Source organism: Limanda limanda, chromosome 22, assembly GCF_963576545.1.
Source record: "Limanda limanda chromosome 22, fLimLim1.1, whole genome shotgun sequence".
Classification (NCBI taxonomy): Eukaryota; Metazoa; Chordata; class Actinopteri; order Pleuronectiformes; family Pleuronectidae; genus Limanda; species Limanda limanda.
Window position 1 is genome coordinate 15,658,634 of NC_083657.1, and position 23,853 is coordinate 15,682,486.

General features: G+C 41.1%; 1 protein-coding gene across 1 annotated transcript in view; it reads left to right on the plus strand.

Annotated features, from left to right (window-relative positions):
- The window catches only part of pde5ab (phosphodiesterase 5A, cGMP-specific, b), a 57,457-nt gene that overhangs the window by 12,582 nt on the left and 21,022 nt on the right, over positions 1–23,853 (plus strand). The window contains exons 4-11 of the mRNA XM_061066298.1: positions 7–96; positions 995–1,066; positions 1,575–1,664; positions 2,731–2,868; positions 14,626–14,693; positions 19,216–19,324; positions 19,411–19,495; positions 21,280–21,455. Coding sequence (XP_060922281.1) covers positions 7–96; positions 995–1,066; positions 1,575–1,664; positions 2,731–2,868; positions 14,626–14,693; positions 19,216–19,324; positions 19,411–19,495; positions 21,280–21,455 — 828 coding nt within the window. The remainder of the gene's footprint in view (positions 1–6; positions 97–994; positions 1,067–1,574; positions 1,665–2,730; positions 2,869–14,625; positions 14,694–19,215; positions 19,325–19,410; positions 19,496–21,279; positions 21,456–23,853) is intronic.

A 23,853-nucleotide genomic window follows, 5' to 3' on the forward strand; every position in this document is an offset into this window, starting at 1 on the left:
CCCCAGGACCCGAGGTTCAATGCTGAGGTGGACCTGATCACAGGTTACAAAACCCACAGTATCCTGTGTCTGCCCATCAAGAACCACAGAGCCGAGGTGAGACAACACAAGTTCATCCTATCAGGCACGCACAGGTGTTACCCTCAACTGTGAGCACATGGGACAGTTTGACTGTTCTCTTTCACAGAGTTGAATCCTGAATAAAAAGAACACAGTCATGAATGAAAATGCAGGCTAATGTCAGTAATTAAATTGTCATTTTCTCTGTTATATTTCATGGTGATGTATTGCTTTGAGTATTAGGGCCACTAAAGAGGGAAAAGTCTTGGATTTTGATAATAAAGTTGTTATATTACTAGAACAAAGTCTGATTATCCTGAGGATTCGAGTCATAATTCAACATATTGCGAGAAATGTATACATGTACGAGAAGTAATACATTTATGAGCATAACGTTGTAAATTTACAAGTATAAAGTTGTAAATTTACAAGAGTGAGTCAGAAGTTTATGGAGTAAAGTCATAATATTACAAGAATAAAAGAATAAAGCCAGGGACATGAGTGATGTGGAGCATCTTGTTAAGTTATACTTCAACATAGGTCTCACAAATAATGATGTGAAAGACTATGGGTTTCTTGAGGAAGGGGGGGGTGGGCATGCTGTTATCGTGATACTGTTAAATGATCTGACAAGCACATTACTGAAAGCATACTGGAGCACATACACTACACCACACATTATCACTACAATGTCGAGTGATGTCATAATGTTTTGAGACTTACAACATCAGTAAGCAGCACTGAAAGCCCGAATCTTGTAGGGCTCCTTATTTTCTGCAGTACTCACGGTGTTTGCCCACTTTTCCCAAGATTATATGTAGTCGTGCTTTAGGCACACAGACTTGTGAAGCAGCATGCACTGTGCTCCAGCTCCTTTTTTTCCATATCAGATCTGTGTAGAGAAACAAATTGTCCCTCTGATCGCATGTCGCAGGTCGTCGGAGTGGCTCAGGCTATCAATAAGAAGAGTGGGGAGGATGGTGCCTTCACTGAACAGGATGAAAAGGTTTGTAAAACTCAGTGTTTCACTCACAAGGACAACGTTTGGTTCGCGTATAAAAGACTCCAAGGGAGATACAGTACGGTTGGGACAAAACTGTATTAATACTGTATAAGCAAAATATTTTTATCCAGGTATATATATATATATATATTTTAGATATGTAAATTTTATTTCTATTTACATTTTTATATTCCATTTTATCTTTTTTTTGTCTGCTTGTAATATGGTGAGCATTGCCATAAGAGAGCCTGTGACTCAAGCATTTCATTGCAAACGACTGCTTAATGTAATCGTTGTGTATATGATAAACTCTTGAAACTTGTAATAGTACTGTATCAGTACTCTGTTTGTACATACAGAGAAAACTGTCTATCTTCCTCATATTATCTGCCATTTCTCCATCCTCACTTCTTTCCTCTTTCCTCTCTCCTCATCATTTTCTCCCTGCAGTGCACTCTTCTCCCCGTCCTTCTACATGGTGCTCACACGTTGTTCTCTTCCTCCCTCACAGGACTTCTCAGCCTATTTGGCCTTTTCAGGCATCGTCCTGCACAACGCTCAGCTCTACGAGACGTCGCAGCTGGAAAACCGACGCAATCAGGTGGGTGTGATGGTTTATCTCCAGGTAATGAGAGAAACTGTATGTAGCACAGTTTCTGCACATTCAATGGAAGTTTACAGAACATAATGAAAAAGCTTGTCTTTGATTACAGTTTGAATTATAAACCCAACAAACACAAAAAGGTACTTGACATTTTTCCCTTTCAATTGAGGCCGTGTTGTGCTTCAGGCTCCGGGCACGGTCACATGTACACAAATGCAGACGAGTGTTGCAGGTCAAAGTTCAAAGTTGAACTCCACATAAAGCCGGCTGATGATTTGCAACAGGAAGCAAATGTGTTACTGCACAGACTGGAAGTAAACAGGAGGCGAAGGCTGTGTCTCAATTCAGGGGATGAATCCTTTGGAGATCTATTGCGTCATAGCAGTGCAACTAGTCTGTCCCATTTCAAAGACTCCTTCAAAGAGGACAGAACGTTCAATGCTTGAGGATCAGGCTTCACATCAACCTAACAGCTAACAGCAATAAGGGCGGGACGAGCTCGTGATGCAGATGACAGAAAGCTGTCTTATTTCCGGTCTGCCTTGGTGGTCTACCCAGGGTGGTCTTTCTGGGCCAGGTAGACCACATCCTCCGAAAGATGCATCCCCTGAATTAAGACACAACTGCGGGTTCACCTCTTCTACATTCAAGTATGTGTGACTGTGCCCTAAAGCCTCATGACATGCCTCTGACTGTGAGTCGGACATTTGTTTTGAACACTCGACTGTACCATTAAGGCTCTCAGCTGTGGTTAAAGATTTAGCCCTTTTGAGTTTGTCTCAGGGACAGTCCTGTAGTATAAGTAGACTTTTCATTCCTGAACCATGTACATGTGACAGTTGTAGCCGTTCTTAGATACTAGCTCCTTGTTTTGTATTTGCTGGCTTAGTGTTCCTCTCTTACCACATTCTCTCTTTGTTGCCCTTATTTAAATCTCCTTCCTGTTCCTGAGCCATGTGGCTATTTTTTCCATTTTAAGGTTCCCCAATGTATATTTCACAGCCCTATTTCTGGAGACACGTGTAGGCACAGACACAAATATCTACATGATGTATTCATACAGGTGCTGTTGGATTTGGCCAGTCTGATCTTTGAGGAGCAGCAGTGTCTTGAGGTCTTACTGAAGAAGATCGCAGGAACCATCCTGTCCTTCATGCAGGCACATGCCTGTACCGTCTTCACTGCGGACGAGGACTCAATGGTCAGTACAGACACCCACACACTCACTCACATGCACCCAAATGCACACACATGCAAACACACGCACACACACAGATATAATACGAATATCCAAATGATAAATTCTGTGCTTTTATGATGTTGATTTGTTTTTAACTCATAAATGCAAACACAAGTCGTTCCATGATACCTGAGTTCATGAGTTTGAATTCAATATTCGATGGATGACGTTTGTTAATGATTGTCACACGAGCAAACAGTGGCGTTTTATTTCTGGTATCTATTAGCTATTATGTGATGGCTTATGTGACAGTAACCTGCGACCTTGGATATGCTCAACAGTGTTTGAGCTCCAGTCGTCTGAATGATCCAGTTCAAATGCTGTGATAATAGAGCTGTCAATAATTATCATGTTCAACATCTTCATTAAATCATCCTCAGAACAGGGGCGGATCCAGGGCGATGGGGGCACTGGCCCCAGATGAAATGCGATTGCCCCCTGAAATGCCCCTGTCCTTTTAGTAGTCTTTAAAAACAAAAAAAACTCACTTAATAAAGATACTAATAATAAACAGAATGTTTACCAGTTGGCAACCAAAGTCTGCTGAAACGTCATTGGTCAAACTAGGAAGTGAAACCATAATCTTTCAGCCCGAGTAGCTACATTTTTTCCCCCATCAACATAACATTAGGAACAATGCACAGGATCATACTCTTGGAATCTCAAAATCTGTTCAGAATTAATTAAAAATTTTCATTCCGTGAATAACATTCTTCACACCCTTCTACTTGCGTTAGGCCAAGTTCATTTGGGACATTTGTGGTTGCTGCTGGTAACTGCAAGTATGTCACAAATACAGAGGATATATATATTGACCAGCAGGGGCAGTAAATACATCTTGACTGTGTGGGAGGTTTTTTTACAGGCCTATAGTGGTAAACTACTGTACAATGAGGCAGTTACAGAATGCAATCAAGATGAAAGGCTATTGTTAAAATAAAAAAAGTAATGAGTGCACTATTGACGTTTTGTTTTCGTCTGAGGGCAGAAGATAAACTGATCTTTCTGTCTCTGGACCCTGGTGGAGGCCAAATGTATTGTAGCGAATCATATAATAAACAGGACAGGATTTTAGAGAAAATACTGAGAATAAGCCTGTATGTTTATATACAATGTTGAATAATTGAGGATTCAGTGGCAGAAACTAAGACAAAGTAATGAACGCTCCTTGTGTGCATGCACTCTGCCGAGAGCCACGAGAGAATCAGTTGTCAAGACCAAAATGGAAAAATGACAAATGCACTGACTGGTGTGAATTGAAATGAGACAGTGTGAAGGAAGTGAATGATGATGATGTGAAGGAACGTAACCAAAACAGCCCCATCGGGCTTTGACTACATGGGGTGTGTTTTTGTTCGCTTGTGTAGGAATTTGCATACAGTGCGGGTACACTATCATCCAATTTGTCACTGTAGATCAATAAACTGTATATCAGTCATTTACAGATGGTCTTTAGAGGCTCAGGGTCCACTGGCTGGATGACTGGAAAATACACATTTTACTTTCTTGTGCGTCTTGGTGTCGACAACATTTTCTCATCTGTCACCAAAATAGCTTATGTATAAATAGCTTACAGTTTTGTCCCATTCTCACACACACACATTAATGCAGTGCATCTATGTGCAGCAGTTTCTCTATCATACATCACTCGTACACTGCCGTCACAGCCAGTATGGTAACAATATTTGACACATTGTGTAAAAAACATTTTAAACTCCAATTAATCCAATTGCCCTGCCCGTACTTTGGAAATGAAGATGAAAACATTTCAATAAGCCTATTTAGAGGCACAGTCTGTATGTTTATGTTGCTAGGGGTCTCTCAATCAAAACAACACCAAAAGACAGAAGTCAGGGAGGTTCTGAGGTAGCGTGGGATCATCAGGGTTGTTGTCCCGCAGCATTCATCATTCAGGAAGTTTTTATCCTCTCCTCTCCAAACCAAGCAGACATGCTGATTAAACTCATTAAAGGTGCTTCACGTTACAAACACGCTTCCTCTGACGCTGTGTGACTGACACAGGGCGTCTCCGAGGGGCTGGGAGCTGGCTGCCGCAAATGTTTGCTCAGCTTGTTTCTATGATAACTTCAGATCCAGATGTCTGATGACTGAAATCCTTCATCTGTTTCAAATGAAAATATAATAGAAAAATGTGGCTTAAAGTTGAATTAAAAACAGCCACTGACAGGTGAAGACCCTGGAGGCTGAAGGGAGAGTGAGCTTCTACTGCAGCAGTCTCTCTCTCTCCCTCTCTCTCTCCCTCTCTCTTTCTCTCTCTCTCATACTGTAGTTATATAAGACTAAGCTTGAGTTTGACACAAATGGGTTTTTACAGGGCCAATAACGACGGCAACATCTGTAATACTTTTCCAGTAAAAAGATAAAAAGACGTGTATGTGTTTATATGAGTGCAGGTAAATGATTCTCTACCATTGTCTGTATATAAAGATGGACGACATGACAGCTCTTGATAGTGAAGCCAAAATGTCTGGAGTACCCCCTTGTGGCTGACTGTTGTAAAGGACATAAACCTCACATGGTTTCTGTCATTTCAGGTAGTTCTCATCCCACTGATATATGTCCGAGTGCTTTCAATGTAACGTTTCCTGTAAGTTTAGATTTAATTAGCTATTTGATGATTTAGATTTGGATGAAATGTTGTGATTGACAGTTGAGATTGACCCGTGATTGGTCGAGTGTGTGTGCCTGGTTGGACCTAGATACTGCAGCTCCACACTTCTAAATCAAAAACGCAAGATTGCAGCACCTGTATTATGGATATTTTTGCATTATTTTTGTACACTGTGAGGAAGTAAAGACTTGTCATCCATCTGTATTATATATATAAAAAAAATGATATAAAGTTATTAATCATCTTCAGCATATGCAGGTGACCAAATTAAATGATTTAGTTACCAGGGTTAAAATTCAATTTTACTCTAAGTTTGAAAATGGTTGGAAACATTTGGGAAGCCGAAGCTTTTTAGATATTTTAATGTAGAAAAGTGACACATTTTATCTTAAAGTCAGTTTGCAGGAAAAGCTATGCAACAAAGATTTTCACAATCTATTGGGCAAATTGTTAAAATAGTTGAGAACAGCCCAATTATTTTGTACCAGACTCTGATGTATTATGCAGCTGATCATTTGATGAGTCATTAAAGGGGGTTAAAGAACAGCTGATTCAAAATAACAGCTGTTCAGATATCTTCGCTGCAGAAGAGCACAACAACGTGCAGCTGTTTTGTTTCACTGGGTGAAAAGTTTAACGGCAGGAAATGAAAAGCAGCTTCTGCCAACACGATGACTTATTTCAGAGGGACGTAGGAGACACTTGTGAGGACGAGTGGAAATGCAGAGTTTCTCTTCTGGAAATCAAAAAGTTTTATAAACAAAGCAGAAGGAACCGTCGCTGACTGTGTGAATGCAGTTTATACTTCTGACACAAACACACGCACACGCACACACACACACACACACACACACACACACACACACACACACAGCATTCGTCCTCTTTGGGCATTGACATTTGTTTTGGCTTGTCCTCCTCAGGGGCATCCATTGGCTGAAAAACGCACACTGACACATCACACTCGCGTGCACAGAAAACAAGCACACTGGAAGAATGGAGCAAATTAGCTGTCATGTTCTGAGGGAGATTGATGTACGAGCCTGTTCATAGTACTCCCACGTTCTCTGGAGGTGTGAGGCATCCAAATATCAACTCCCAGCTGCACAGAAACCCATTGTGAAGCTCACTTTACCATTATTTGTATCTACACGTTGTAAACATCAGAGAATGAATGAAAAGGCTTCTTCTGCTTTACAGTGCTCTGTGCTTTTCCACATGAGTGAGTATAGGTGGTGCATTTACATTTTGACCTAAATTATGTTTGTACAGTAATTTAAGGGAAAATTGCAAGTTTTACCATCCTGGAACTCCTCCCTCCCTCCCTTCCCTGGAGGCCTGCGTTGGGTCATTTGACCATTTGTGCCTCTAGCTGTTGCTGATGCCCTCTTTGTTTCGGTCTGTATACCAGTGTATTGTAGGATAATGGATAATGCAACAACAGTGTTTACATGGACAGCAACATTTCGTCTATTGATCTTATTCTGAACTAAACATTATTTTAATTGTGTGTGTACCATAGTTGCTAATAGAATATTCCATTCACATTCCCCTGCATTCGCTACAGAGTAAAGTCTGATTATTTTGTCAATCATGCTTGTATCGATTAGGATCTATGCCTGTGTACATAATGCAGCTAAGATCGGAATACTACACCTGTATATTACATTTTTCTTTATAATTTTTCAAAAGCTTCTACTCCTTTTTATTTTCCGTCTTGTTCACACCCAGGGCATATGTCATCAAGCAGTTGGTAACTGCTGTATGTTGATGTTACACAAAGCTGTGAAATCTCCCTCTAGGCCATTATATTGGGATTAATTAGAATATATGTGTCGACCTAGTGGCTCTAGGCACAGAATATTACTGATGCCTTCATTTGATTATTGTTTATTCAGAGTGTGACAGTAATTAAGATAATCAGACATTACTGTTTACGTGGCAGCAGGTCATTCAAACTATTGGCATTATTGGGTTAATATCAGAATATTGATGTCAATGTTAACAAAGGAAGTGAGTAATGGAAAGAAATGGAAAAAGGTATATTGGACTTGATGGTAGTCTGCGGAAGAGTTTGGACGACAACTCGACAGTCTACGCTAGGCCTTATTTAAGTCAAATAAAATAAAATAAAAACCATCGCCAAGCTTTTTGAGAACATGCTTTTATTAGAGCTTGGCAGTAGTCTGACAATACCACTGATCTACACTCTGTCTTTTTCAAGAGCTTTCAAACACCTCTCTCAGATTTTATCAACAAATGAGGCCGACATGACTGACCTTGAATCGGCTCAGTTGTCCAAGTGGTCCATGTTAATAACCAGTAAATGGACTATATTCATTTCATCTACATCCAACAGACTTTATCAGTGGATGATGTCAACTCACCAATGAAATTATGCTTGGCTCAATTGCTTGTGAAAGTGGTAAATGCAAGTGAGTAAGGATTCCTTTGTTATTGGTAATGGTTTTTATTGTCCTAGACTTGTAAAATGTAATACTGACATAAAAATGTGTTTTAAATAGTAAGTTGGTTAATATATTGGTGCATTTTAACATTATTTCAGTGATTGAAATCAATCAAACAAGTCCCGAAAGCCTCTCCCTGCCCATCCTTTTCTGGGGGTTGCTGTATTTGTGGAGCGAGTAGAGTGGGAGTGCTCGGCGGTCAGGATGACGGCAGCGAGTTAAGAGCTGTGCCATAATTTTGGACCACAAACAACAGCTCTTTAGAAGGAAAGTGGTGATTCAGGGGCAATTTTGGGGTGGAGAATGAGAGTGCTAATGCAGCACATGCAACGAGACTGTCCTCCCAGAGAACAGCGGGTTCCACTAGGTGTTCTTGGTTAGAGCAGGTAATCAAAGAACCCCCTGACTTTTTTTTTTTATATTCCCTTTGACTTTTCTTGGCCGTGCAGCCACTGGTCTTTGCACAGTCGCTTCAGAGGAAACTGTCTCGGTTGTTTTTTTCTTCTCAGTTGGTCTCAGTTACGATGAGGCCAGAGATGTGTGCGTCAGAAATGTTTTACCTCCCGAAGAGACCAAACGCCCGAATAAAGAAGAAGCAGCTGCTCAATGAACCCGACATCTGGTTAATTAAGAAAAAGAAACCCATTAATGTTTAACAACGTCACTGAGCGCCTTAGGAGGGTATTAACACAAACACTTTACAGATGGTATAATAAGGTGCTGATTTAATGAATTATAATCAAAACAAAATATACTTGCGTGGCAAAGGAGAAGTCTAATTGAGTATTTCACTCAAACCGCTGTATTATCCTGAGAGAGTTTATATGGTGAGATTTGCATGGGAGTAATTGAAACATCAAAGTCATTGATGAAATGTAATGACTCTAAACCTATAAATAGTTGCTTGCAATTATGCCTTCGTGTTTATGACAGCTTTCTAGTCTTGTAAATCGATATCTCTGGATCGCCTTAAGGGAATTCATTCAAATAATTTGTGGATTTAAGGATGAACTGATAAGATATTAATGGTCAAAGTGTAAGGTTGTTGTGACCTTACAAAAACATTTTGGAACTTGTGAAGATAATATTTCAGGAATACCTCGAGGGAATTTCTTAAAATTTGGTACAAATGTTCACTTGAACTGAAAGATGAAGTGATTCAATTTGAGGCCAAAGGTCAAGGTCACATTGACCTCATGTTCTTATGAATATATCAGGAACATCCATAGGGAATCTCATTACATCTGGCCAAAACGTGACCTGATTAGCATTTGGAGGTCAAACTTCAAGGTCACAGAGGCCTCACAAAGCCTGTTATTGACCTTTTGAACCCGATATCTCAACTTCACCGTTAGGGTATTTTCAATTGTGACTTGGACTCAAAGATTAAGTGATTAGATTTCAGTGGTTTAAGGTCAGGATCACAAACCCTAGATTTAAGCTTCTTTCTGATGAAGAGTCAACATTATTGGAGTGCAGCATTCAGGCTTCCACCTGCAGGTACACTTCTCTATGCCTCTCACCTAACTGAGTAGCTTCGAAGTGACTGGTGGAATGTACAGGGTAATGCCCAGCATTGCCTTGTGTAGGCCCAGGTTTCATGTATTAATGCAGGAAAACAGAAATATTGTCGGGGCGGCTGTGGCTCAGGAGTATAGCGGAGTGTCCACTAATCATAAGGTCTGCGGTTCGATCACAGTGTACCACATTCTCCATGCCGAAGTGTCCTTGAGCAAGATACTGAACCCCAAATTTCCCTGACATACAAAAAGTGCCCCCAATAGATGCACTGTATGAATGTGTGTGTACATCGCATAAAAGCTCATACTGAACTGTAAAGCGCTTTGAGAGGCCATAAAGAATAGAAAAGTGCTATTTCAGTATAGACCATTTACCATTTGTGTGTGTGAAATAGTTTTTTATTGATGCGGACAGTTGTCAGTTGTTGGTAAAAGTCTGTGAAAACTTGTATGGAATACTGAGGCACTATAAAACCTGCAGTTTATACTCCTGACACACACACACCATGTTTGAACATAACAACAAGCCATTCTTTTGCAGTAGTTTCACTAACACTTCAGCACATTTATTACCCACAACCATTAACCTTTCAACAATAACATAATGCATCTGAGAGCTCTGGTGTTCTTACTGTCAAGTCACTATAAACACTGGTAGTCAATGGTATGTTATTATCAGCGCTGATGCCATAAAATGACAACTTCATTGCACATTATTGCCCATTTAGCAGCTGATGTGTGGGTGCTGGGCAGCCAATGCTATGAGGTCAGACTGGTTCAACGTTCAGGGACAAACTCCTTTTTGATAAATATTATCCTGCCTTTTTTCTGCAGATAACCAAACATGCAGCATTTCTTTGCCTCTCTGGCACAAGTTATATTTTCCGATAAACAGGGATCAAATGTATCTGCACTTATCTACTTGGCTTTGGAATTTCCAGCCTCACCACCAATCTTAAGAAGAACTTGGTTTTAGAATTTATTCCAATGTGCTGATTACAAGTTATTGTAAATATTGGTTTCACAAAGTATCAACTTCTTTTCAAATATATTGTTTTAGGTTACACAACAGAGGGGTTTGACTTCCCCTGTTTTGTATTATAAGTGGGTTAGCCCAATTGAGATGTAGGCTCCTGCTGTAAACATTGTCCAGGCTATGAAAACAGGCTTCATAAAAGTTACACAACAAGGTTTTAACAACTGAGACGATACTCAAGTGCCCAAACAGATGGCTCTGGTTTCAGACGTCCATGTTTTGAGTTGCACATTTTAGCCTCATTCCCAAATACAATGGAGACGAACGTTGGATCAGCAATGTTCCTTTCCGGAAACTCTTTTCAAATTAGTCTTAATAATCCACAGACTTCGCTGAGAAGAGTTTACATTGAAAAACTGTCTACAGAAAACTGGATTACCAAGTAGGCAAAGGAGACAGATGCCTTCGAGGGGTTAGGGTTAGGGTTACTAACTAGCCCCATGTTGAAGCCTTGTCTTATAGAGGCTCCTTGTGTCAAAATCTAGCTTTTAGTAGCTATCATTTTTGCCATGGTAGCGGCGGCTCTGGGGATTGTAATGTTAGCCTTTTTATCAATTGATTATTCACTGACTTGGTCCAGACTGAAATACGGTATCTCAACAGCTATTGGATGATTGCTTTGAAAGGACTGAAATGAAATTGGTTCAGACAAACGGTTCCCAGCGGATGAATCCCACTGCCTGTGTTGATTCCCTCACTTAAGCACCACAGTGATTTTGATATTTGGGGTTTTATTGTGGAATATCCCTTTGTTACAGACATGTTCTGCTCAGGATTACTTTTAATAGATTTTAGTGTGCCATTATAACAGCAGGTTTTGCTTTTCATACTACAAAAATCTTTAAAACTAAGAGACTAAAAGCCTCAGCTCTACTTTGTGTGAGTGATGATTAGTATTATCATTATAATAACAAAACAAAATGTTTGTGTATAGTTATGGATCAGGGGGCAGATCCAGGATTGTTTTCAACCTTAAACTGTAATTTCTTAACACTGTGACTCCTGAAATTAATTTAAATTCAACTTAATTCACCCCAATCACAATATGACAGAGGCAGAAATATGACAGATTTGGATTTATCAAAACAAGTAGAATTTATAAACTGCCTTGCTGCACTACAATGACAAAATACTTTTGTGGTGAATTGACAGAGTTATGAGTAACAATGCTGTATTCTATGCATGTTACAAGCTGCAACCCACTTTATACACAAGTCATACGTAACAAGTGTGTGTATTTGTGTCCCACTTATGACTTTTGTTGGCAGACAAGCTGTCTCCCATTCTTTTATTCCACACTCTATTTCTCTCTCTCTTTCATTACTAAACATTTACTCTTAGATTTAAGACTTTTACTAGTCTTATCTACAAGACGGTCCTTTGTATACAAGTGTCAGTACTAAATGTCTGTAGTTTCTCAAGTCAGACCCACAGGTCTGTGGATTTGAAAGTAACCTTTCCTCTCGGAAAGCAGCTTTCCTGTAGGAAATGTAGTAAATGGCCGTGCTTGTCTTTAACATCGACTGTACCAACAATAACACAGGAGTTTTTAAGATGTTGGCCTGCGCTGGCTCACTTCATTTTACTGCAGTGAGTGGCATCTGTTTAGACATAGTGTGTGTGTGTGTGTGTGTGTGTATGTGTTTTGCTTGTGTAATCATGTGTATGGTGTGTGTGCAGTACACTTGCATTTCTGTGTCAAATACATGTGATGTTATTAGCTTATTCCTTATGAATGCTTGTGTGAACACATTGTGCTTGCATATGTGCATAACACACTATGTTTGACTTTGGTAGCATTTGTACGGTGTGCGTGCATGGCAAAGTGTGTTTTGTGTTTATGTGTGTGAATGATATGTGATAGGGTCGGACATCTGGCCTCGCTAGGAGTGTTTTGTTCTTCTGTGTTGTTTAACTCTCCCCAACAGAATAAATCTGGAGTTGGCTACAGGTCTCCTGAAACATATTAGGCTGTGTGTGTGTATAAGAGTGTGTTTGAGTGTGTGTGCAATGCATGTTGTACCAATCTCTACAAATTTTAAACTACCTGCAGTTTTCAATTCTCCCTTTATTTCTTCCGGTCTGTCCCTCAAGTCATCCTGCCTAAACAACAACACAGGCCATTTTTCACTGCCTTCCAAAACCACCCATATGACTGACCTGATGCTACTGGTTTCCTTGCTAATCTGTCACATCAGTTTGGTTACATTCAGAAAACTGAAAGGTTTGGTAGGTTTAGGGGGAAGATACAAAGAATCGCCTCATGGTTAAAACCATGCTAGCAAGTCTATGAGGTGATAGTTTGCTTTGAGTTAGAAGTTTATTCTAGTATAGTACATGCTTACCACAAAATGTGAATGTTCAGATTCATCACACAATCAAAACTCCAGCAACATGTATGAACGAGAACAACTTTATTGTGGGACCAACTTATTTCCACTTGGCCACTTCCTCAAGCATTTGGTTGTAAACCAAATTCTTGGACAAATATACATTTTGACCTCATGATTATTGTACCAAATTTTGTGTAAACCCAAATGTATGTTGAGATATTTCGCTCCAAACCACAAATGTCACCCTTTTAGTAGTACTAGTCAAGGCACCATCAAAGTTCGCATGATTTATTTTCTGGATGTCTCAACCAATTTAATGCCAGTTCCCCATCCTTTGCTGAACTTCATGGTCACCAGAGGATGTCCCAAGTGGGTCAATCAAATATTTGCTGAGTTATTTTAGTCTGGAGCAAAGTAGTGGACCTACTGAGCAACTTGCCAACATTGTAATCCTTACAACCACACTCATATCTTTCCTTGAAACTACTTGTGCAAGGTTAAGAAAAGATTGCTGTCCTGGTTAAAATCTATTTGTAAAGGTTTAACAATGTCATGCTACGTCCTGCACTTACCAATATGACTGTAAGAAGTCACTTTGAGGGAAAAGCATTTGAACAAAAAATACAGTTTTTTGTGATTTCTTTTGTTTTGTTTTGTTTGTCCAATGCTCAGTTTTGGAGGTAGAGCGGGTTGTCTTCTGTCTCACCAGAAGGTTGGCAGTGTCCCCAAATTGACCCTGAAAGCTGTACTGGCACTGTATGAATGAGGTGTATTTGAGATGGTGCTGCACGTAGATGCACTGTATGAATGTATGTGAATGGAGGCTAGAAAAGTGCTTTACAAATACATATAATTTACCATTTCACCATTCAACACATAAATCACACCATAACATGAGCAGACAGAAGAAGGGATGGTCTCTGAATACTGGACATCAAAACCCAATGAAAAGAAGTGAAGCTTTGACTGATCCTTCCAAAGAATTTGAGTAGTCAGGTTTGATTTATTTCAATATTCCTTCAGACAGGAAAAAAAAATCCATTATCTCGTGTCATCCTGTTATAAACCTTCCACGTCGCCAGAGACCCCAATAAATGTCATAACATTGCCGGGTCCCTTTTCTGTTAAAACTGCTTTATTACCCCCACCTAGACAGATCAGGGGGAACTGATGCCACAGAATGACAGTGTGTATGTGCACGCAAGGGTAGGGGGGCAAATTTTTCCAAAACGAAAAAGCCTTGTCTATCTTTAACATCCTGTCCCCACCTCTTAAAAATGGAAAAAGGATCCTTTGTGAAGGGTTGGAAGTGCAGGTTGAGAGAAAACAAATCCCTATAAGGGGGGACAAGGCGAAATGAGCATTGGAATGTCGAAATAAACTCTCTTTCTGGGAAGGCTTGATAAGTAATAGATCAGCATCCCTTTTTTCATGCAGGGAGATGTGTGCACAGTATCACTGCTTAACCTAGGATACTTGAATGTTGTATTTAGTTGTAATTGAAGGGAATGGGGACGTTGATATAACCAGGAAACACACAGGGTGGGCCTAAAGCAAAGCATGGAAGAACTTTCTGGGAGACAAAACTAGACAGAGGTCTGGACACTAAGTCTTGATGTATTCATGTTCCAAATGACAATTAGTAAGCACCCCCATCAAGTTTTACCCACATCTGTGTCTGTTATATCATAGGCAAACATAAAAAAACATACTTTTATTCTCTTTGCAGAACTCCTTCTCTAGGGTCTTTCACATGGAGTACGAGGAACTGGGTGGAGTCCTAGATGCTCCCAAAAGGTAAGGTGATCACCCTCAACTGAACCCCCGTTATTGAATTAAAAGTCCTGTAGATTTAACTTGAGGCGTACTCCCAACTTTTTCTACCGGCTATTAGTGCTAATGTTTCCTTGAATATGCAGACTAGCCTTCTCCTCTCCCCCAGAGCCCCTCAGATGACGTTTGTGAAATGGGCACTCGCACACGGATTCATTATCATCACATAGAAGGAGAAACAGGGGGAAAAAAAGAGATGTAAGGCAATGTTGTGGCAGCAATGGAAGTCTTATTGGACCCATTCAGTCACTTTGAATTGAAAGAAAAAAGACAAGACCGAGCAGCTCACTCCAATGCTCATGTGTTTGCTGAGCTGATTTGCAGCCCCTTCAGGATCTTTTTGAGGTAATCCGCCTCACTCACCTGCCAAATTCCCAGACATTTGATCCTGGCTTTCAGCTCCGAGCTCTTGTTTTCATTAGCTGGACACTTTAGGCTTGATACAAGCCATATTTTGGGTCATTTTGACAGCTCCTTTATCACAATCTATTTATCACGATGAAGTGGGGCCTTTTATTATCTTTGAGGCGGTCCAAGACCTTTCCAAGATGGTCTATCAATTGTCCCGCATGCATAGAAAGTAGGTTAGAGGTCAACATTATTGCATTGTGACAGCTATATAAGTTGCCTGTGGTGAAACAATTTCATTACACCAATTTGAGATGTCCAGTCTGTTAAAACTAGAAAGTGTTTTCATATTACCTGTCCTTGTATGTGTCGTCTTTTCAGTTTTTTATTTGCCAGGCCCTCTAATGGGCTTCACTATGTGGCTCCACCTCAGCCTTACAAAGATCTTTGTACTCAACATTCAGTCAGGAGGTACTATTCATCCTCTATAATACCCCATGCACTTTTCCTTTGGCTGTCGGCTACCTTGAAGACAGATTACAGCACTCAGCTAAACATCTGTCACCCTCTAGACCGAGATGTCCTCCGAAAGCTTTTTCCGCCTGCTCCCTCCGACTTGCAGGCAACAGTCAAACCGTGGTTCCAGTTCAAAAAAAGAAGATGACTGGCATGTTAGTGAGGGAGTTCCAAACTGTCTGCTAATGCTGCTGAGGCTAGCGGATGCAAATGCTCGGTTCATCAAACTGAATTTACTGGGGAAATGGAGCACAAGAAGCTGTGGGTCATTTGAATTTCTCCCGACATGATATAGATATGATAAAGTTATTTGGAGAGGAGAGAGCTGACATTAAGAAACAAAAGAGAGGTGATCATGTAGCAGAAGAAACTGAGTGACTCGAGGATTCACAGGCTGGATGGGTAGAATGTCTGGATGAGAGAAAAGGATCGGGGGAGGCTACAGCTTCCTGACATCAACCCATGCTCCAGCCAGGAGTAGTGAATAAGCAGTAATCTGATTTAAGACGCAATGAGATAGAAATCCCCACCCTCCCCACCCTAGAGACGGGTGGGCTTGCCTCCCCAGTTGCTATGCGGCCTCTAAAATTCAATCTCAACCCAAGCAACAGAATTGGATCATTGGTGTGTGTATGTGTGTACACGTGTTTGTGTGTGACAGTGTGCATCTCTATTTGTGTGTTTGCCACCTACTGTATTTGTGCTCGTATGAGCCTATCCTTACATGGAAACTACATATTTTTACTGTGGTCCACCTGAACAGATTTTAACAGATAACATAGTTATGGAAGAGTTATTGATTATCAATAAATCAATCACATTTTATTTGTATAGCCCATATTCACAATCACAAATTCACTCATAGGGCTTAACAAGGTGCAACATCCTCTGTCCTTAAACCTGCAAGAGTCAAAAACCAAGTACCAAAAAAAGACTTATTAACAGAAAATATATATTATACTGCAATGCTCACTTTTCTTCTACTGTAATAATGACGTCTATAATGATATATTCGTGACACTTAGCAGCACAGACACTGACCATAAACAGTCACTAGTGCACCAAACATGTATTAATGAAAATGCATATAGTTCCAAAGATTGTACCATCTACTCATGTTAAAGCAAACACAAGCTAAGCTACTGTGCCGAACTGTTGTAGGTTAAACAATAAACGCGTGAACCATTAGAGATTGACATCTTTACTAGGAACAACTCAGCCTGATTGAGAGCCACAGACACGGTGGGCAAACCCAAAAGTCTTTAACACATTCATGGAAGTTGTCGATAGTAAGGAACTAATCCTTCAAAGTCAAAAGGAAAAGTCTGTCGGGCCTTTTAAAGCCAGAAAAACTCACAGGGAATACTGATCTTTTCTCTGTCTTACACACTGTACAGTGGAGAGGGTCACAAACCCTGCTTTCTATCAGCTTTTATTGGCTCTTTTTATTCCACTAATACCTTCTCCTGGCAGAGATACAGCTAAGAGACATAAAGTCAATAGCGGCTGATAGAGAGCCCAGTTTGTGATTCGCTTTTTACTGGAGAAACAGATGGAGCTGTCAGATCTCGTGAGGTTTCTGCTTTGAAAAGGAGACTCGACGCAGTTTTCCAAGGACTAATCAGTACTGAAACACAGTGAGTGGATTTTCTCCACATTAAAGCTGTTAGGTGTGTGTGTGTCTGTGTGTGTCTGTGTATGTGAGGGACCAAGAAAAAGGCAGTTGTGAAAGTCCCAGCACTGTCAGGCGTGACACAACCCAGATGTCTTATCTTGTCTCGTCCTCTATAGTGTGTAATTTTTTACAGCCTTCTCTCATGGCTGCGTCTCCCCTGTTTAGATCTAATAACTCTTTAAATACCCCTGTGTGTGTGTGTGTGTGTATGCGCTGGATCTGCTCTGGGAGGGCTGTGATACTGTAAAACCAGGCAGCTCCAACTGGGCCAACACAAGAGGGGAGGGGCCCTGCAGGATGTTAGCTTTGACCCGGCTGGAACCGCAGGAGGCTTTTTATAGTGACATTAACCCGAGGCTGCGGATTCCCAACGACACAGCGTCTGTTTCACCGAAGCCGGGAGTTCAGTCGAGCTGAACCGATGTGGATACGGCTCGCAGGAGCAGACAGTTCTATATTTTTTAACCCTAACAAAGTGGGGCAATTACGTTTTTATGGATTCCGCGTTTGATTGTAGTGAATTGAAAGTGAATAGCGTAGAGCTGTCATGACGATGTCGTGGTGATGCCGGCAGCTGCTCTGTGGCCTAATTTAGGTCAATCACAGAGTGGGAGAGGAAATGTGGAGTTTAGTGTGTTTGGGTGATTGAGCTCGAGCACAAGTGCACAACCGGTGCAGCGTTTCCATCTGAAACGTGTGTGTGCGTGTGTGTGTGTAAGTGGAGGCAAGTCTGGACAGAACACATTGTTATAATGAGCCTGAAGCCCTAAAGTCATCCAAAATGAAACTCCTGCTCACAGACTGGATGTTGAAAAAGTAAATAGGAGCCAAGAAAGTAAAAGCAGACGTAAGAATACTGCATTGCAAGTAAAAGTCCTGCTCTGAAAATATAAAAGTACAGCAGCATTACTCGCCAAAGTTAATTAAATGTTGTACTAGTAATGCAGAAACTCTCCTTTCATAGTCGTATCATTAATAAACCATTGTGTTGTTGACTATTATTACTTAATGTGGTATTTGGTCATTGTGTCGTTACTTAATGTAATGACCCACTGCATCAGATTGTAGGTTCCTCATATGGAACTACAGCTGGCAGGTCAATGCAGAGATGACATGTATTTAGAAACAATACTCAAGTATTAGGTTACTGATACTCCCCCACTTTAACACATGTTCCCTATCTATCTTTCTTTCTGTTATCTATTAGCACACCCATATTCCCTCTCTCTCTCTCTCTCTCTCTCTCTCTCTCGCACACACACACACACACACACTCACACACCCCTTCCCACCGCAGCGCTCCAGCCAAAATCCACTGGCATTTGCCATAACCTCATATGATGTTTACATATCCATTTTCTATCGTTTATCATGCAGTATTATAGCCGACTCTGTGGCTGCACTTGGAGCAGCTAAAGATAATAAACAGGCTTATTAAGCGCTGACAGACCTGACTGACGGCTGCAGCTTTCAGACCGAGGGGGGGGACTCGGGTAGGCCTCGCAGGCTGCAGTTCTCTCATTTACCAGCAGGTGCTTTCTTTTCAATCCCTTGGTGAAGGAAAGTGCAATTTTAGGGTTGTGATCGTTACAACAATGAAGCCAAAGAGCAGCTGAGTAAAGTTTTATTAAGGAATAGTCAACATTAATCTTCCAAGTGTCTAGTAAATTGTTTAGAATCCATTTTTACACTTAAGAATTTTATCCGATCATGTATAATTTCATTATTTAAAATGAGACTAGATATAACTGGAATTTAGGGGGTCGAGTGGGTCGTCCTGAGTTTTATGCTTGATCGGCAGCTTTGGTTCTGAGTGGGATGTCGAAACATGAGAAGCCAACATGTCCTGCAGGGCTGAAGAGATGAATCCAGGTGACCATGGTGTTTTCACTTTATTATTCATGGTTAGTGAGAGAAGCTGTTTGTGTTTGATGTGTTTCTCCTCAGGGACTGTGATGTCAGTCAGATCAACTACATGTACGCCCAGTACGTCAAAAACACAATGCAGCCACTCAACATCGTCGACGTCACCAAGGACCAACGCTTCCCCTGGACAGTCAGTACTCTCTCTTTTTTTTTCCTTTCATTTTTTTGTTTCTTCTTTTCCCACGTTGGCTAATTAACCCTCTTGTCCTCTGACAGAGTGAAAACCCAGATCACAACAGCAACCAGATAAAGAGTTTGCTCTGCACTCCCATCAGGAATGCCAAGAAGGACAAAGTCATAGGTACGAGATCTCTCTCTCTCTCTTGCTCTCTCTCTCTCTCTCTCGCTCTCTCTCTCTCGTCTCTGTCTCTGTCTCTCTCTCTCTTCTCTCTCTCTCTCTCTAGTGGAGCACCCTTTTAGTGACCCTGTAGAGGCCCTTCATCGCAGAAATCTTCGTCTTCATCCTTGAAACGCAAACATGGATTAGCCTGAGTGTTGGCTTTGCTGGCTTGATCATTTTATCCGAGTAGCTGCTCCAACTTTTCCCCAGTGTCGTTCCCCTAACTCATTTGTTTCACCTTCCCCACATGAATTTGAGCCAATCACAATGCATTTTATTGGTCATGTGCCTTGACAACATCATATAACATCGTCACATGCAGCTCTAAAGGAAATACATGCATATGTTGCACCTGGTCCTCAAGGAACACTTGTACTTTTTAGCATATTTTTTGCATTGTCACAGACAATATAATTTATAGTAGAAACACACGCTGTATCCAACAGAGAGAGCTGAGCCCTGTCAATCACTGATCCCAGATCCATGTCCTCAGACTGTCGTGGTTCCGCATTTTACTTTTTAATGCATTGATTATTAACCGTCTTAAATCCTAGGCCTGCGAACACTTTAAGCCAGCACGGCATTACCACTTTCATTATCTGTTCATGAATGGTCCTGCCACTCCATCCATCACAGTAATTATCGTCTGCATAATTAACTCCATTAGTTGGCTGCGTGGCTGACTAATGACCGCGGATGTCCCTCGGTGATCAGACAAAGCAGGTCCTCGTAGCCTCTCCTCCAGCCCTGAAGAGTCCCAGTCGACGAGCAAGATCAAAACATCTTCATTACAATGACATGTCCCTCGCCTTTCACCCTCAACACATTCATTCAGATTCGCTAATGTTTTGCTTTGTGAATACATTACTGGCATTAGGAAAGCAATATTCTCTTCCATGTCCTTATTTGGTGCAGGTTTGAGTCCAGGTCAAAGAAAAAGTGGTAATAGTATCTAATTGAAGGATTATGTAACCAGTCATTTACACAACATTACAAACCTTCAGCTCACACCAGTTCAGGCAGCTCATTATTCAACTGTTTGTTGAATGTTAAAAGTTTTCACTTTTAACACAATGCAAAGTTCTAATTAAATATCCTGCTGTTCGTGCTATTATGAGAACTCATATTCAATGAACGTGTGGTTCAGGAACACCTGAAAGGAACTCTTTTAAATTTGGCACAAACATTCACTTGGACTCAAAGATTAATTGATTAGATTTCAGTGGTGAAAGGTGAAGGTCATGGTGATCTTATATGAATCTGGAAAACACATTCACTGGTAACTACAACCACAATGCAGCATCACTAGTTTCTTTTATTTATTTTTTAAACTCTGCCCCTAGAACATCCTGCAGTGTTCCAACTTTACCGTAGCTGCAAGCTAGCCAGCCGTGTACTGTCTGTGCGCAGCCCCAGACAGAGCCCGGAACTCACCATAAACTTAGATTATTGCTTTTATTTCCCCTTAGCCTCAGCGGTTCTGAAACAGATTCCTAGTGCTCTGGATGTTTGCCGAAATCTGGCGCGTTTTTAAACATTTACATCCATTCATTTTATGGAAAGTCACGTTTCTCCTCGTTCCACCTTCTTGGCAATGTGTTCAGCTCACAGCTAAAAATACAACAAGACTCAAGATTTACATACCATTGGTTTTATTGGGATCTCCGGTCCCACGAAGCCTATGAATAGTGGACCAAGACAGGTCAACGAGAGGGACTGACGTATTTTCTCCTGTGTCTGTGTAGGTGTATGTCAGTTGGCGAACAAGATGGATGAAGTGTCGGGCAGCGTGAAGGCCTTCAACAGGAACGACGAGCAGTTCCTGGAGGCATTCGCCATCTTCTGTGGTCTCGGCATCCAGAACACACAAATGTACGAGACCGTGGAGAGAGCCATGGCAAAGCAGGAGGTCACACTGGAGGTCAGCATCGCGCGCACACACAAACACACATACACACACACTATACATTACTTCCAAAAATCATCATACGGTGAGCTGCACATATGGCTTTGCTGAGGTTGTTTCACTAAAATCCTCCATTCTAAAAGTCTAGAGCAGGGGTCTCAAACTCAAATTACCTGGGGGCCGCTGGAGGCAGTATCTGGGTGAGGCTGGGCCGCATCAGGTATTCCACAAAAAAAAAAACTTTGCTAAAAAAATCCAAACTTCTCTAATGTCATTACTAACAGTTATTTAACTTTAATGGGTTCTTCTGAACATGAATAGAATATTGAAGAACACAAACAGTTCTTGTAAACATGGCTTCTCTTGCCTACTTCTTGCTGCCAGAGACCTGGCAGCGCTTCCTCTCACATAGCTGAGCCACATTTGGCTTGAGGGAGGAAGCAGTTGAGACCCTCAGTATGGCTTGAAGATGATCATCAGTAAGCCTGGACCTGTACCTGGACTTATTGAAGTTCAAGGTGGAGAAGAGCTTTTCACACAAATATGTGCTCCAAAAAAGGCACATGGTCCGCTTGAACATTCGGGAAAGCTCAAGGAAGCTGGGGTTCAATTCTCACAAAAATTGCCCCAGCTTGTCTTCCTTTCCACTCACCTCCCTGAACTTGGCTTTGAGGTCAGAGTTGCACTGCAGGCCAATGAGCTCCATTTGAAGCACAGGAGGGGCATCTTGCACATCAAAGGAGAAGGGATCCGCAAAATTTTTGTAAAAGTCGCTCTGTGCGTCTTGAAGTCTGCAAATCTATGATCAAATTCCTCCTGTAGCCTCACATTTTTCTATACATTTTTGTGCTTACTTTGTGCCGGCGTGTTGGCTTGCCTGCGTTCTGGGACTTATTTGAGCAGATCCGGTACCTCTCGTATCGAAAAAAATATGAACATTAAAAAAAGTTTTTTAAGAAATGATTAAAATAAAATATAACAATATAATGTAATCACTAGAAAATTACGGAGCCCCTGTTGACATCGGTGGATGAATTACTAATTTGTGGCCACGCAATAACAAGATAATCTAATAAATTATATATAAAGCTTTCTTAACAACAGCATCACAATTTCATAAAATAATAACAAATGCAGACTTCTAAGATGAACCAAAATAACTAGCACATCGTCATGTACAGTCCGTGGCTCGGTGCGTAAATGTCACCACCAGAGGATGAGGGAATTTAAATCATTAAAATTCATCCACACATATCAGGTGTAAATAATAATGTAAAACAGCCCAGACTGTAAAATGTAGATATTAGCTCAATGACGTGTTGTAAACTGCTGCGGTTTAGAATAATCTGTCTGCGTAAAGAAGCTCCCAAAACCTCACAGCGCAGCGTGTGCATAAAGGAGCCATGGTGTCCCTTGAATTTGCCTTCAATTTAACAAATTGTGTGTGTGTGTGTGTGTGTGTGTATGTGTGTGTGTTCCGTTCCGCTGGACACAGAAGTCGTCTTTGCTCAAGACGCCACTTTATTAATCACTGACATAAAGACTGATACCGTCACTGCAGTATAGCCTAAATAAGTCCCACTGCATTGTAACTGGCATGTGTGTGCTGTTTTAAGCGGCGTTTTATGTGCGTTCCGGGACCTGTGCTCGTCGTACCTGCGCTGTGATATGTACTTAGCGTTCCGGCACCTTGTGATTTATAAATGAAGCACTGGATACATCATGACCTGCGCGAAAGAGGGCAGAAAACTATGAATTTCACCCTCCTGCACCGCACATCCAAAGCCACTCTTTTCTCTCCCGGCTCTCTCTCTCACTCACTCTCACACGTACACACACACACACGACCCCGCCCCCCATGTCACTCACTTACATGCTGCGTTCACTGGTCAGGAACACAGTAGGAAACCAGAACATCATAACATTGTCCCACACAGCAGCTAACAGCGGAGCTGCTACAATGTTTGTGCGGGCCGCACTAACATTAAACTTTCATATTAAGGTGGGGGCCACAAAATATCGTCCCGCGGGCCGCAATTGGCCCGCGGGCCACGAGTTTGAGACCCCTGGTCTAGAGAGTCTTTATTTACCTCAACTGAGAAGAGAACCAGGTTGGACATCGGCCATTATTACAGAGGTTCAAATCACTCTTGTTTTATAAATAGATTAGAGATTATCCTATTTTATGATATCATGTCATGTCCTATGAAGGGAACCATTTGCAGATTTCTTGTGTTATCACAGTTTTACAGTCTGAGGAGGTGAGAGGTGTATTTGGATGAAAAGAGCTTCTTCTCTAACAAAACTGTCCTTGTTCAGAGTAGAAGTAAACAAAAAGTAGAAGTAGAAAAAAGTAGAAAAAACATAACATACATACATACATCAATAGCCTGTCAAGATTGACCTTTTATTT